Genomic DNA, 17,190 nt, shown 5'->3' with positions numbered 1-17,190 from the left:
ACCGTTTCAGTGCTTCGCTTTTATGGATGTTGTCATCCTTGTTTTGCTATTATTATTCCTTTTTTCAGACACAATGTTATTGTATATTGTAACAACATTTGTTGTGACTTGTTTATCCCTCGCCCATGCTCAGTTTGGTGAGGGTAATGCTAATGCTTTCGTGGACGAGGTATCTATCTATCTTACTGGCTAGCTATTTATCTTTCTGTCTGTCTATCTTGTTATCTATCTACTTATCTATCAATCAAGTATATTCATGTTGCTGTCTGTATATCTTTATTTTTCTATCCATCCTCTAATCTATCTGTTTTTCCAGCTATTAATATATCCACCTATCTAATCTATCTATCAATCTTTGTAATCTAGCTTTTTCAATAACTCTAACTTTCTATCTATCTATATAATCTTATTCTCAATAAATCTCTCCAACTTTTTATTCTCAAAATTTGTTGGGCTTCGCGCATTTTTGAATAACATTTTTACATATGTTTTTAACTTACTCAATATTTCTCTTTTTAGATTCTTGCAGACGTCAAGAAGACTGGTAACGATGAGATAAAGTTAGAGAATGAGAAATTTGTTCTTATAATTGATCTTCTTCTCATATCTCCACAATTAGAACTTGAGGTGATAGGTTCGGCATCAACTTCATAATTTAGCATTTTATTATAATGTAGGCATCTTTAGAAAATGATTTAAAAAAGAATAAGACAATTAGTCAAGTTTTTAAATTATAAATTCTACGTAAAATACATTTAAGACCACATTTGTTAATACATGCTATGCTAAATAATTTGAGAGGAAAAGATTTTGAAACCTAAATTAATTTTTTAAAGTTTTTTACGAAATTTTTAATCCACTATTGCATTTATAACTTATTTTGATGTTTACAGTATTGTATTAATTCATTTAGTGCACTTTTTACGCAATTTAAGACGTGCTGAGAGATTTTTCAATTTGAGATTTTAGTATAAACACAAAATAGCTCAACTCTTTGTTATTAACATAACTTTTAACACGTTATTCTTCAAATTTAATAATAGCTACTCAAGGACGTCCATTGGGGGGGGGGAGGGGGTAAAGTGGTTATTTACCCCCCCCCCCCCTCAAAAAAAAGCTTGGACGCCCCTGTAGCTTCTCATTTTATAATCTGTTGATATTTTAACAAAGGAAATCATATTCAACCTATAGCTTTACAGACAGACTGATATACACTATCTAGTTTTGCTATATGTGTAACAAATATTATAAGCAGAATGTAAAAACACTCAACATATGAAATGATAAAATCCATGGGTTAACAGTATTTGCCATAATCAAAGAGCACAATGTCATTGCCATTAAATTTATTACAAGACCAATGCAGTTTTTAGGGACTAGGTATATGTCTCCTAAAAAGTAAATCATACATTCGTTGGTTTGGAGATTAACATGAAGCTTCCCAAAGATATGACACAGGTTATGAGAATCTTTAAGATCTTAAGAATTGCTGCAATTTCAGACAAGTGACATTCAAAATGCCTTGTCTAATAAACAGTTATTACTCATGTTTTTTAGCGGATACGCCCCTAGAAGGCACCGGCTAAAAAAACTGGTTTTAATCTTATGATTGGACATTTTTATATTCGTAGATAGCTAGACATAATACGATGCTAGACATAATTTTTTCGTATGGATGAGAACCGGTTCCTATCCACCGGATTCGAATGAATACGAGAAATATATTTTTTCCAGGGGCAATTTATCTTGGGAGGGGGGAGGGGGGAAATTTCTCTAAAAAGTTATCAACCTTTCCTAGACCTTTAAGAAGTTTTACTGTAAAGGAAAACCATAGTGAAATGGTTTGATACAAACAAACAGACAGAAAAACATCCTATTACTTTTATATAAAGGATAATAGTCTCTTTCCCTGCAGTTTTTATAACGTCTCGTAAGATGAGATGGTAAAAAAAGAAATTAACAACTTTTGTGCTTTTGTTGTGAAAAATGTTATATCATTGAAAAATAAATTCATTTAAATGTATTAAATTGACCATGTATAAATACTGCATAAGGAAAATGGTACTAAAATATTGCATTTGGAATAAAATAATTTTTTTTTGGTGGGGGTGTCATCGTTTTTTTTTCAGGGTTGTTTTTATTTGTTGAAGTGGTAGGGGGGGGGGGGGGGGATTACGAAGTGACTTAGTCATCCTTTCAAATAGAAATTGTAGTTTTGCTTTTTGTCAGTCCATCTGTTCAAAGGATCATACAGAACAAAAATACCCACAGCTAGCTGTTTTAGTATATACGACTAATCTGGATAATTAAAAAGCACATATAACATATAAAAACAAAAATAAATTCTGTATTTTATGTATATACTATACATACAAAATTGTGAAACGTTTATGTGTTTAAAGATTTTAAAAGAAGACGAAGAAAATCCCTCAAAAAATAGCATGTTACGTCATAAAAACGAGGGATTATCCATCTTTCTTTTATGGGTTTTCTCGAGGAATGTAAGGAAAGGGGGCGGGGAGAGGGTTGTAGTTGACTTTCCAGTTTGAATTTTATTTTTAAGAAGAAAAACTTTTGAGGGGGTTTTCCAGATCGATTTTACTCGGGAGGATGGAGATATCTACCACCCTTAAATTTTTTTTTTAAAAATCTTGTTAATTTTATGTAAGGATTTTTATTTAAAGTTTTTTTAAAGTACATATTGATTGTAATATAACTAAAGAGACTGAAGTTGATGCGTATAGCTGGTAGGTGAGGAACGGTGTATTCCGAGGACTCAACTCTTTGAACAGATCTAGTGATGCTATTGTCACCTATGATGAATCTAATGTAAGTACCATTTAACTTTGATGATGATCCTTGGGGGTGCTAGGTGTCGCTTCGGTTTCTAAACCTCTCCACACAGCTTGAAACATACGCCGCGTCTACGGTGTAAAGCGTCCATTTGCCCTATAGAAAACCAACCCTTTTTATTGCACGACCTTTTTTTAGAAGTCCAAACTGTGCATAGATATTTGTGTCTGTTTTAGGCAAAGGCATTCCTCCTACTCTAACTACTTATGTCGCGCACCTGTAATAGTAGCAATAGGAATAATTTAACGTCTTTGGTTATGACGCGGTGATAAGCCGAATTTCGAACCTATCACCTAACTGACGACGATCGGATACGATTCGTGTTGAGCCACGGTCGCGGGTTATCATCATTTAACCTTTGTAGAAATTATATTATTAACAAATTATCTAATCATTTTTTATGTATTTTTGAGATTGACAGACCCTACCAGGGTTTGACTGTCTTGGACTTTAGGTGTAAGAACCAATTTAACTTATATAACTTATCTTAAAGTCTAGCACATATATTGCCGTTAAAGTGTATTCTCCTAGCAGACGAAGCTTACTAAACATACTTAACATAAATCTAAATTAATTGTCCATTACCCCATCCCTATTTCCTTGATACCTGATACACACATTTAAATAAGGATGACAACATCCATAAAAGCAAAGCACTGAATCAGTAGGACAAACAGACATTAACACTTGTATAGTGTCAGAACTGAATAATCAGAATATAACGGACGGACGGATGGACGGACCTACCCTAATTATAGAAAAGCTTCGCTTTTAAAAACAAACAAGTAAGTTACTAAAATCAATTAAAACTTCTTGTCTAGCATCCTTGTAAAATGTGTAATCTTACATAACCACACTTTTTTTATGAAATAAAACAAAACTTTCAAACATAGAGGATCTAATTGTTCAAAGACAAATAAAACTCAAAATGTAATTCAAATTAAAGAGAAAAGAACAAAAAGTATGTTTTTTTCATTGTAAAAATGTAAATTTTTATATCTAACACATCTTTTTTTACAATTATAAAGATGAATGGCTTAACCCATTACCCATAAATTAAGTTCCTTGGGGTTGGGAGAGAGTTATTAATTTTTGTATTGAAAAAAAAAATCTGTAGAGTTTGTCAAAAAACCCTAAAATTGTATTACCTTTTTTCAAGCTCTGCCATTATATTATCTTACTAGATTAATACTATTGTAGGGTGCTCCAGTTTTCACCACTAAGAACTCCATGTTATGATCATCTAATATTAGAATCTCTTAATTTATTAATATTATAGGGTGCCCCTGCTCTAGTTTTCACAATTTAGAACCAAATGTTGTTATCTAATATTAATATCCATTATTTGTCTAGTATTGTAGGGTGCTCCAGTTTTTACAATTAAGAACTCAATGATGTTATATAATATTAGAATTTATAATCTTCTTAACATTTTAGGGTGCTCCAGTTTTTACAATTAAGAACTCGTTGTTGTTATATAATATTAGATTTTCTAACTTTCTTAACATTTTAGGGTGCTCCTGTTTCTACAACTAAGAATCCAATGTTGTTATCTAATATTAGAATCTCTTGTTTTTTTAATATTTTAGGGTGCTCCAGTTTTTACAATTGAGAAATAAATGTTGCTGTCTAATATTGGAATCTTTTAATTTCTTAACATTTTAGGGTGCTCCAGTTTTTACAATTGAGAATTAAATGTTGTTGTCTAGTATTAGAATCTCTAACTTTCTTAACATTTTAGGGTGCCCCAGTTTTTACAATTGAGAATTAAATGTTGTTGTTTAGTATTAGAATTTCTTAATTTCCTAATATTGTAGGGTGCTCCAGTTTATACAATTAAGACCTCAATGTTGTAATATTAGAATCTCTTATTTTTTAATATTGTAGGGTGCTCCGGTTTTTACAATTGAGAATTAAAAGTTGTTGTCTAGTATTAGAATCTCTAACTTTCTTAATGTTGCAGGGTGCTCCAGTTTTTACAATTAAGAACTCAATGTTGTTAACTAATGTTAGAATATCTTAATTTCTTGATATTTTAGGGTGCCCCAGTTTTTACAATAAAGAACTCAATGTTGTTATCTAATATTAGTATCTCCTAATTTCTTAATATTCTAGGGTGCTCCAGTTTTTACAATTGAGAATTAAATGTTGTTGTCTAGTATTAGAATCTCTAACTTTCTTAATGTTGCAGGGTGCTCCAGTTTTCACAATTAAGAACTCAATGTTGTTAACTAATGTTAGAATATCTTAATTTCTTGATATTTTAGGGTGCCCCAGTTTTTACAATAAAGAACTCAATGTTGTTATCTAATATTAGTATCTCCTAATTTCTTAATATTCTAGGGTGCTCCAGTTTTTACAATTGAGAATTAAATGTTATTATCTAAATTTAAAAACTCTAACTTTTCTAATATTTTAGGGTGCTCCCGTTTTTACAATTAAGAACTCAATGTTGTTATCTAATGTTAGAATGAGAGCTAATGCCCAGGGGAAAGTAAGTACTTTTTTTCTTCATATTTTCAGTAGCGAAGCTACTCTATAATTCGATTTGTCCGTCCGTCAGCTGTTTTCTATGTCTATATTCAAGTCTGAAATTTGTGGGAATTTCCACCTATACAAAAAAATGTTTATGTTTTTGTATTCCTTATATTTTTAATTTAACCATTCTCTAAAACTGATTATTCAACAATATATTTTGATATTTTTAGGTAAAAGGATTTGGATTTGACCTGACGATGCCCAACATAGTTCTAAACGTGCTCATAGATGGCGTTGATGTTGCCTCGGTCATTGATATTGATATCTCTGACCTGACCGGTCTCAAGCCCAAAGTCAGATCTGTTGAGCTCAGCGATGTCGGGCATATAGATGTAAGTATGCTATATTTTGTTTGGGAGGGAGGGGACATTGAACTATAAATTACACTGGTACCCAAAGGTTTATAACCGCGTTATCTTATTCGTTGGCTCCAAAATATTGGGTACTTATTTAAAACGAATAGTGTCCAAACTTTTCAACTACTAATTTTGATTTACAGGACCGGTAGTTTTGTTTATCATTTTGGGGGATGTATGCAAATCAATTTATCGAACATTGTCTTATCCCAAAAGATCCCTGCAAATCTGACATTAACAAGGATGACAACATCCATAAAAGCGAAGCACTGAAACGGTAGGACAAACGGACATTAACACTTGTTTAGTGTTAGAACTTAATTATCATAATATAAATTTATAAGAGTCAAAGCAAAATTGTAAGTAAATTTGTTAAAAAAAAGCTTTATACAGGATAATTTTTATGGACGTACTTACATTTTTAGGACTTGATTATAGAGTTGCTTTGCTTATTACATTATACTTTGTTTTCCCAGGAATGAATATACCAAAAATCAGATCAATCCGATCATAGACGTCCAAGCTTTTTTTTTTGGGGGGGGGGGGTAAAATGGCGCGCGAAGCGCGGCGAATTTTTTTTTACCCCCCCAAAAATTTTTACAAAATTGTTTGGGGGGGTAAATAACCCCTCCTAAATGGTTGGGGGTGCCTACAGCACCCCCAGGGTAGGGGTAAATTTTAAATGGGGGGGGGGGGGGGTAATCGCCCCATTACCCCCCCCCCCCCTTGAACGTCTATGAATCCGATGATTAGATCACATAAAAATTTGTTGTTAAAAAAGTAAAAAAATCAACATGTTTAAAATGGACGTACGGACATTTTGGTAATGATTATAGAGTTGCTACGCTTCCTAAATCGTACCTAACTACTAAAGGAATCACCATGCAAAATTTGAAGTCAATAGGACAATTCTAACATGAATAAATTAACGGAAAAAGCTATCCGTTACGGACGTACGGACGGACCGACCCTAATTATAGAAAAGCTTCGATTTTAACAAGGATGACAACATCCATAAAAGCGAAGCAGTGAAACGGTAGGACAAACGGACATTAACAATTGTATAGTGTCAGAACTGAAAAATCATAATATAAATGTATAAGAGTCAAAGCAAAATTGTAAGTAAATTTGTTGAAAAACTGCTTGATTTAGGATAATGTTTATGGACATACTTACATTTTTAGGACTTGATTATAGAGTTGCTTCGCTTATTACATTATACTTTGTTGTCCTAGGAATCAATATACCAAAAATCAGATCAATCGGATGATTAGATCACTTAAAAATTTGTTGTTAAAAAAGTAAAAAAATCAACATGTTTAAAATGGACGTACGGACATTTTGGTGATGATTATAGAGTTGCTACGCTTTCTAAATCGTACCTAACTATTAAAGGAATCACCATACAAAATTTGAAATCGATAGGACAATTCTAACATGCATAAATTAACGAAAAAAGCTATCCGTTACGGACGTACGGACGGACGTACGGACGGACCAACCCTAATTATAGAAAAGCTTCGCTTTTAAAAACATCCAAAACTATTGTACAGAGTATTTGTATTGCTAATCATCAAAATGTTATGAAACTAGATAAATTTCATGAAATAATTTCAATTATGAAAGTGAAAGAAACCAGAGATAGGCCAGTCAATGGAGGTCTAATAAATTAAAAACCCTTTATTCTCCAATAGTTCCCTGCAGTTAAAGACATAATTTTACTCATAAATATTGAGGGGGGAAATCTGATTTATCGTCCATTGTCAAATCCCCTAAAAACCCTGAAAATAAAGAAAGAAAGCAGCGAAGGTTGAAAGAAAATGCAGAATTATAAAACTTGAAATGGCAACATCCCTTAAAGTTGCTTGTTGATCACTCAACACCCCACCCCCTTCCGATTTTGCATAGACTAGGTTCAGTAAGTAAGATTCAGATAGTGCCAAGTAGATGCTGTCTAAAATGGTGCAAAAAATGGGGACAAATTTCAAATTGTTTTGGCGTGTGACGTCATACCCCCATCTCTTTTCTAGGGGGTTTCTTTCCTCCTACCCTTTTCTTTCCCCTCACTTGTGACGTAAATAAACAGCCCCGTCAAATCAATTTGAAATTTGTCCCCATTTTTTGCACCATTTTAGACAGCATCTGCCAAGTACCCAAAGGTTTATTGCTTGAAAACTTTCGGTACTTTTAGTAAATTTTCAACCAGGGATTTTAATCTACAGAAAAGTTGATTTGATTTATTATTATTGAGGATATAAATCAATTTATCGTCCATTGTCTTATCTCTTAAGATTCATAAGGTATCCACAGGGCTAGGGCCTTCGTGGTTAGAACTCTTTACAAGGGCAATGCATAAATCTTTAAATAAATAATTTGGAGGGGGCCTACTTGCCTATTTGAATATTTCTATCATTAAAACGTAATAATACTGCTAATAAAGAAAGCATTGAATATTGTTAAAACAGTTATTTAAATGGGAATGCAGTAAAACAGAGAAATTGACAAAGTTTTAAGAAAACAATTAATGGATTATGCAGATAGGAATCTTTTAAAATCTAAACAGTGTTCTATTTTAAAAATAGATAAAAATATGTAATTTGTGTTTACTTAAAAAAATTTTTTTTTCTATTAGACTTCTATGTAATCTTTTTTGTCTTTGATAGATATTAATTTTTTTGCTGGGAGTTTGATAGTGTAATAATTTATTTTTCAAACTATGAATAAAAAAAGAGTTTAATAAATTAGTAAATAAGTTGGTTTATATTATATTATTTTACCGCACATAAAAAGCTCACCCACACACACACCCCGACATGACCACACAATAAGACGCACAGAAAAAGGTTTATCTTTCCTACATTAGAATATACTAGTTCCTTCACCTTTTATGGCAGGGCGGGGTAGGTCAGAAAAATAGCATTAAATCAACCTAGGACATTTTAAAGCCTTTATGATAATTACAACCAATTCAGATCTTTAGCTTCAGAACAGAAAAACCTATCACTTTATATTATAGGTTACACTTACTAATTTTTGAGTAGCTTCATGCAATACAAGATATAAAATAATGAAAAAAATAGATCTTTTATTTATTGCATTATGTAATTGTTACTAAGGAGCCGTTTTCGCACTTTTTGGCTTAATGCAAAGACAATCAAGTCCAAAAGTAGCAAGAGTTGAATAGAATTTGAATTTATAGATTTGAGAATTAAAAAATGAGGGAGTTTAAAGTTGGTCAACGTTAATATTATAGACAAACATAAATGACTTATAGAGAAGCTACACTCATAAAATTGTCTGTTGGAATGCAAAAAGTCTTTATCAAATTAATCAGACAACTAAAATTGATAAAAATTATAATCTTTCCATTATGGTAAGAATTATTTTATTAATAAAAGGTTTTCTAAAGATTCCATAAGCATTTCTTATTCATTATTCAGTCTCTCCATTTAGCTGTTTGTATTGTTATAAATAGATTATTTATTATTTTTTACATTTATAGGCTTTGAGTTTTGACATTTTCTCTTTAAATCAAATATTTAATGGAAAACAGTAAAAGTGTCTGACTATGACGTCAGAAAAAATTAACAATTAACCAATGAGAGGCCGCTATATATTTTACCATTGTGAATACTGGCTTCTCATTGGTTAATTGTTAATTTTTTCTGACGTCATAGTCAGACACTTCATTTAATGGATTAGAATTTAGAAGAATATCTTTAATCTTCAATCAATTCTTTTATTTTTAATATAGCAGCCCTATTTGTTTTCTATAAAGAAAAAAAACTTCACTAAAGTAATGTTGTCATTTTCTTATTTTGTGTAAGTCATGTTATTAATGGTTGACTAAGTAAAGAAGTAAATGTAATGTACTCAAATACATAATGGTACAGACAGACATAGTGCCTAATACTATTTTATAAGATCAAGATTTACTAGGCTATTAGTTTTTATATTTTTATTACTAAATTTAAAAAGGTTTAGAGGAAGATGATTAAAGTCCCTCCGCAGATTATTACGTCATACGATAGAATAGCCAATGAGAGGCCAGTGTACACTGCAATTGACCAATATTGTAAAATTTATATGCTAAACTCTCAATGGTTATTATAGCGTATGACGTCATAATCTGTGGAGTAACATTAATCATCTTCGGTTTAGAGCAGTGGTACAAAGCAGAAATATACTGTAAACTGACCATATTCTTTTAGTACAGGGTAGGTTTTAGCCCATTCTGAAATAGGAGTGAGCTTTAACTCCTCGTAATACAAACAGCACTGAGTAAATTAACTTATATATTTTCAATTATCCTCTTTTAACACATCTATTAATCTATTAGCCACTGTTTAGTTAATTCATTTAAGAGGTTTTTTTGGTTAAATTTAAAAAAGAAGCTTTTCTATAATTAGTTTTTTAAAACTTATATTACAACAAGTATTTATAAGATATAATGATCCGATTGATATAATTTTTAGAATACTGAATGTATAAGTTATAATGTTATAAGCAAAGCATCTCTATAATCAAGTCCTAAAAATGTAAATATGTCCTTAAACATTTTCTGTATTTATTAAGTTTTTAACAAAATTACTTACAATTTTGTTTCTACTTTATATTCTAAATAATTATCTAGTTCTGAATGTTCATTTGTACTATCGTTTTAGAGCTTTGCCTGTATGGATGTTTTCATCCTTGTTTTCTAAATCAACACATCAAAATGACCAAACAAACTTTTTTTGTACACTTTGTTACACTTAAATTTCTTTGTCATTTTTGAGAAAAAAAATGACTTTTACTAATCAAGTTTTAGTTCAGCTCACAAAGATTTAAGTTTTGATTTATTATAAACAAAGAAGATGAATCAAAATATATCATTGCATTTTTTACTTTATCATATTATGAAAATATATCAAGGATTGGATCATCTATAAGTATGAATAAAAAAAGAAAAGAAAATCAACAAGATTTTTCAAAAGTAATTTCTTCATTATGGATACAAATGGTCAATCTGTATTTTTTTTTCATTGAGGAGCTTAAAGACTATGACTAAGAATAGGATTTTTTAATTTTTAAACACCGCTATCAATGTCTGTTCGACTTTAGCAGAACACTATGTGCCCTGGGATTATCAAGCAACGGCAGAAGTAAATAATAGTATTTTCTCGCATCGTATTATAAACGGCTTTCCGCGGATCTAGAATGTACAATTATAAGATTAAAACTATTTTTTTAGCCCCGAGGTGCCAAAGGCACCGGCTAAAAAACTGGTTTTTATCTTATGATTGTACATTTTTATATTCGTAGAAAGCTGGATATAATTCGGTGCTAGACATAGTTTTTTCGGCACCCTGGGGCTAAAAAAACTGGTTTTAATCTTATAATTGTACATTCTATATCCGCGGAAAACCGTTATAATACGATGAAAGAAATAACTATTACATAACTTTCATAATGTTCACAGCCAAATAAAAGTAATTTAAAATAATTGATTTACGTTTTTTGTAAGTATCTTTATTTTTAAATGACTTCTGTAGATTATGCTTCATTACAAGATTCTTCATAATTTTTTTTTCATAAAATTTTCTTCATATTTTATGTTTTCTACTGCATTTCGTGATTTTATTTTCTTAAAACGCAGAAAACTGATAGTTAAGCCTGATTTGTAAAACACAAATGCTAAGCAATAATGTACAAATACATAAACAAGAAACATAACTAAAAGGCACTGTCAATCAGATTTGAGACATATTTTCTTAGACAAAAAAGTGTTACTTGGTTCCATTTCTTTCTCATTGTAAAATGGACTAAAATACAGTTTTGCAGTTGATTGCCAGATAGGAACTTGATCTTTAAAGTTTTATTTTGTTTGTAAATCATTTTTGACTTCTATAAGGATTTTCTTGGCTGCTATATCAGATAAACTACCGATTTTTTGTGCACCCTTCCTACAACAATAGTTATCTTTATATAACTTGTTCCATCGGTGTGTCAATAATGGCATGTTATGTCGGAGGCATGGCATTTTTAATTGGAAAATACAATTTACGTGGCTTCTGTATAAGAAAAATTCTTGAGATATTTGTGAAATAACCTCATGTTAAGGTGCATCTACCCCACAAATCAATTTTAGTCGTCTGTCCTCTGTCTGTTCTATATAACTAGCGGCTACGCCCCTACGGGCCTCTAGTGGCATTTAATTTTTTTTTATTTATTTTAAATATCTAATTTAAGAAATAATTTGTCTATGGTCAATCAGCTGTTAAATTAATGTTTCTACGCAGCGCCACTACGCTAAATAGAGACATTCATACGCTAGCGACACTATGCGGCAGGAATATTTCAGTTTTTTTTCGATTTTATTGTGATTTATCTTGGGAGGGTGGAGGTACCCTCCCCCAAAATAGTTATAAATCTTCCCAGGACCTATGAGAATCTACCCTGTTAAGGAGAACCCGATCGGTTCAGCGGCTAGCGAGATCCTTCGGTACAGACACACAAACAAACATCATGTTACTTTAGTATAAGAATGTCTAATGTTTTTCTTTGTTCTTTGCTACTAATGGATGTTGACATCCTTAATTTCTTAAAGATATATTTACCAGAGCTGGATCTTTAAATCATTTTAGTGGTGAGCCAGATCGGGGTGAGCCGAATTTCAGCCAACCACAGCGCGGTATTTCATAAAATGTTGTGCTCTCATTGGTGGAAAATTGGCTCACCCCGATCTGGCTCACAACTAAAATGATTTAAAGATCCAGCTCTGTTTACTTTATTTTTTAAAGTAAATGTATTATTTGTATAAGTTTCTGAATAATTATCTCCTTCTGCTGTCAATCATATTTTCTAGCTCGGAGAAAATCAAATTTCACGGAACAATGATTTCGTTGCATCAAAATTGTTTAGTTTTTTTTGAGGAAAAAACAAATGTTTGTTTGTTAGTTTTGTTAATGCTAACAATATAATTAATTTATCCACTCGAGGAAAAGTATTGTCATAAAAATCGGAGCATAAATAAAAATAAATAAAATGTAAATTATATAAAAATACCCCCCCCCCCCCTCCTTTTAGAAATAGTTAATTTTCTTTTTATTTTCAAAAAAAATTTCTTCTTTGTTGAAACCCTAGAAACCAGTATTTTGTAAAAGACTAGCGGCTTCGCCCCTAGCCTCTAGGGGCTTGCCCAAAGAGGTTTGATCAAACCAATTTTTCGTATTTTAGATTAAAGATCCTTCGCTACAAACAAACAGACAGACAGACATCGTTCTACTTTGTATTATAGATAGGGTCCCGGTCTATACAATAAGATCTCGTAAATGGCTGGACTGTCGTTCCATAATTTCTTAGGAAATTTCTGTATTTTTCCAGGGCTGTATTAAGGTCTTTCTTTATATTAAGACATTGATATAAACGTTATGACATTCTTAAGAGTCAAGGAAAAGGGTAAATTTTCAGCTACTTCTTAACAAAGACAGATATAACTTTTTGGTGAGAATTCTCTAAACCTAGGAGCATTCAGTATACAAGGACAAAAGACAAAATAAACATGTAAATTATTTAAGGTTTTGTGATTTTTTCTTTATTTTTAGGTGCAAGTGACAGGTTTAGGAAATGAGGGAGATGCCTTGGCCTCACCTATAAGTACATTGGTGGTTAATACAACTAAAAGAGACCTCCAGAATTTGGTACAGCCCATGATTAAGGTATTGTTAAAAGCGAAGCTTTTATATAATTAGGGTCGGCCCGTACGTCCGAGATAGATAGCTTTTTTTCGTTAATTTAGGCATGTTAGAATTGTCCTATTGATTTTAAACTTTGCATTGTGATTCTTGTAGTAGTTAGGTACAATTAAGAAAGCGTAGCAACTCTATATTCATTACCACAATGTCCGCACGTCCATTTTAAACATGTTGATTTTTCAACTTTTCAACAACAAATTTTTATGTGATTTTTATGAACAAAGTACAATATTATAAGCGATGCAACTTTATAATCAAGTCCTAAAAATGTAAGTATGTCCATAAACATATCCTGTATCAAGCAGTTTTTCAACAAATTTACTTACAATTTTGCTTCGACTCTTCTACGTTTATATTCTGAATATTTAGTTCTAACACTATATAAGTGTTAATGTCCGTTTGTCCTACCGTTTTAGTGCTTCGCTTTTATGGATGTTGTCATCCTTGTTATTTTTTGAAATTGCATATATTGCAGGGAATTGGGGAACATTGTATTGTAAATGGTTCCCAAAGTTTTGTAATTTTGGCTCTCTTATTCGTTGGCCTTTAAACCTAAGAGACTTTTTAAAATCTTTACTTGTACACTTTACCACTAGATTAGATTAGATAAGATTTATTATTCTTGGGTGTACATACATAGAGTATTATATACATTTATATATACAGCCAAATTTTATTGATATGGTTAATTTATAAAAAAAAATTCTTCCCAAATTGCAGTTTCCTAAAAAGTAGGAAGTATGCAGTAATGTGTATTCACACATTGTTTTCATACAGGCCATATAAGTAATACAGAATACAGCTTTAATTTTGTTTATCAAAGTTGGGGGTTGTTCGTTAATTTATCATCCTTCTCATTATACCTTAAGACTGATCCTTGATCTATTACAAATAGTTTAAAGCTTGGTTACAATCATAGAGAAAGGGGATCACTCTTTTTCAAATAAAAAAGTCAGAGTTTTAAATTTAAGTCCTAAAGAAATACCGTCATTCCAAGCTGTGCTAATATTATTTCTCGTATTCATTCGAATCCAGTGGATAGGAACCGGTTCTCATCCATTCGAAAAACTATGTCTAGCATCGTATTATATCCAACTTTCTACGAATATAAAAATTTACAATCATAAGATTAAAACCAGTTTTTTTTAGCCGTTGCCTTCGGCACCTCGGGGCTAAAAAAACTAGTTTTAATCTTATAATTGTACATTCTATATCCGCGGAAAGCCGTTTATAATACGATGCGAGAAATAACTATTACTTTATGTAAGAGGTTTGGTGAAAAATACTTAAAATATTTTTTTGAAATATTTACTAAAATCATAATTCTAAACTAATTTTTAGGATACATTGCAAAAGTTCTTTGAGAAGAATATTCCAGCAGATATCAGTCAGATATTTGGTTAGAGAGTAGCTACACACTACCAAGATAGCAAGACATATAGATATCCTAACATTTATATAAATAAAAAGACATCATTACTCCAATACCTTTATAATAATTTTCTCGTATTCATTCGAATCCGGTGGATTAGAACCGGTTCACATCCATACGAAAAAACTATGTCTAGCATCGTATTATATTTAGCGTTCTACAAATATATAAAAATGTACAATCATAAAACCAGTTTTTTAGCCGGTGCCTTTGGCTCCTCGGGGCTAAAACAGGTTTTAATCTTATACTTGTACATTCTTTACCCGCGGAAAGCTGTTTATAATACGATGCGACAAATAACTATTCTCGTATTCATTCAAATCCGGTGGATTAGAACCGGTTTTTATCCATACGAAAAAGCTATGTCTAGCATCGTATTATATCCAGCTTTCTACGAATATAAAAATGTACAATCATAAGATTAAAACCAGTTTTTTTAGCAAGTGCCTTCGGCTCCTCGGGGCTAAAAAACAGGTTTTAATCTTATACTTGTACATTCTTTATCCGCGGAAAGCTGTTTATAATACGATGCGACAAATAACTATTCTCGTATTCATTCAAATCCGGTGGATTAGAACTGGTTTTTATCCATACGAAAAAGCTATGTCTAGCATCGTATTATATCCAGCTTTCTACGAATATAAAAATGTACAATCATAAGATTAAAACCAGTTTTTTTAGCAAGTGCCTTCGGCTCCTCGGGGCTAAAAACAGGTTTTAATCTTATACTTGTACATTCTATATTTGCGGAAAGCTGTTTATAATACGATGCGAGAAGTAATTATTATTTTTCGATAACATCCAATAATTTTTGTTTCCTATTGATTTAAATTTATCAATAAATATTATATCTTACAATGCATTAAAAAAAGTAACTTTTTGATTTTGTTGAAAGATCCTTTTTATGTAATTCTTATGTAAAAATGTAAATACGCATGTATATAATGGATTTTTTATGTAAATATTGTTAATAACTAAGAAAGGGATAAATAAATCTGACTATATTATATATTTTTTGTAATTGTATGTTTATTTATGAAATAAACTACTGTACGACGACCTTTGCTTAATTTTCCATGACATTTTGATTCCTAATTTTAATATAATTATTGCAAGGGGGGAGGGGACAATGAAAATGAAATGTTAATTATAAGATACTATAGTTTCTTAAACTCATTCATGCATTCGTTGGCTTAAAAATATTGGATTTTTTTATATCCAGATTAGAAATTCAAACTAGTAGTAAAAAAAATTTTAATTTTAAAAAGTGTAATCTACAATATCGAGATTCCTAGAAATCAATACCAAGAATGACATCATCCATAGAAGGAAAGACAAACGAACAAAAAGTCTTGTAGTGTGTCAGAACTTAATAAGCAGAACATTAGTTTGTAAGTCCAAATAAAATTGTACATATGGGTAGAAGTAGGTTGCGCAAAAAATCCGTAGAGGTGTGAGTTTTAAGGCTTAAAAATAGTAGTTTAACGATAATATTTACTAAATATGTGTATTTCTTATTGAAAAGAACTATAGACAATTTTTTTTTAAATTTAAAATATTTTTTTTCGTTTTACTACTGTTTTTAAAAAGCGAAGCTTTTCTATAATTAGGGTCGGTCCGTCCGTACGTCCGTACGTCCGTCCGTCCGTCCGTCCGAGAAAGATAGCTTTTATTCGTTAATTCACCTACAAATCAATTATGTATTTACTAAAAACAACTTGCATTAATATTTTATATCAAACAGGGAGGGAGGGGACATTGGACCTAAATTATGCTGAAACCCGAAGTATTTTAGTTCGGTTCTCTCATTGGTCAGCTTAAAAACTTTTGGTATTTTTATTAAACCTTAATTAGTTGGTTCAGACCTATCAGCCTATTATTTTATTCTACAGAAGGGTTAATTTTACTTATCATCATTGCGGATATACATCAATTTTTCGTCTATTATCTTATTCCTTAAGAATCCTGATATAAATCCCAATGCGTTTTCCTTCAACATGAAACATTCACATCTTGGAAGATTTCTAAAGTCAATTAAGTAGAGTCTCATGACGGCAAATTTACTGGGTGGACAAAGAATGAATTAGATCGCAATTGAATTATATCTAAGAGAAGGGGTAATTATGTTCAACATCAACTTGGCATCTTAGATCCCTGGAATACAATTCTTGTATTCATTCGAATCCGGTGGATAGGAACCGGTTCTCATCCATACGAAAAAAACTATGTCTAGCACCGTATTATAACCAGTTTTCTACGAATATAAAAATGTACA

The 17,190-nt window shown here is 31.3% G+C and overlaps 2 protein-coding genes across 4 annotated transcripts in view; one reads left to right on the top strand and one right to left on the bottom strand.

Annotated features, from left to right (window-relative positions):
• The window catches only part of LOC145313066 (uncharacterized), a 129,847-nt gene that overhangs the window by 90,555 nt on the left and 22,102 nt on the right, over positions 1-17,190 (bottom strand). The gene's annotated exons all lie outside the window — the stretch shown is intronic.
• LOC145313067 (uncharacterized) lies at positions 23-15,974 on the top strand. Its single transcript, XM_080152331.1, has 7 exons — positions 23-169; positions 520-627; positions 2,752-2,829; positions 5,273-5,347; positions 5,562-5,723; positions 13,334-13,447; positions 14,825-15,974. Exons 1-7 carry the CDS (start codon positions 23-25, stop codon positions 14,885-14,887), a joined length of 747 nt encoding a protein of 248 aa, XP_080008457.1. The 3' UTR covers positions 14,888-15,974.

The sequence above is a fragment of the Acartia tonsa genome, chromosome 3, assembly GCF_053477335.1.
Source record: "Acartia tonsa isolate MP-2025a chromosome 3, ASM5347733v1, whole genome shotgun sequence".
In the NCBI taxonomy this organism is placed as follows: domain Eukaryota; kingdom Metazoa; phylum Arthropoda; class Copepoda; order Calanoida; family Acartiidae; genus Acartia; species Acartia tonsa.
This window is presented reverse-complemented; position numbering and strand designations above follow the sequence as displayed.

Excerpts from the sequence above, each read along its gene's own strand:
- LOC145313067 (XM_080152331.1), top strand. The coding sequence starts at position 23 with ATGGATGTTGTCATCCTTGTTTTGCTATTATTATTCCTTTTTTCAGAC. Across the intron at positions 2,830-5,272 it reads TCACCTATGATGAATCTAAT|GGTGCTCCCGTTTTTACAAT; the intron begins GTAAGTACCATT and ends CTAATATTTTAG. Across the intron at positions 5,348-5,561 it reads GAGCTAATGCCCAGGGGAAA|GTAAAAGGATTTGGATTTGA; the intron begins GTAAGTACTTTT and ends TGATATTTTTAG.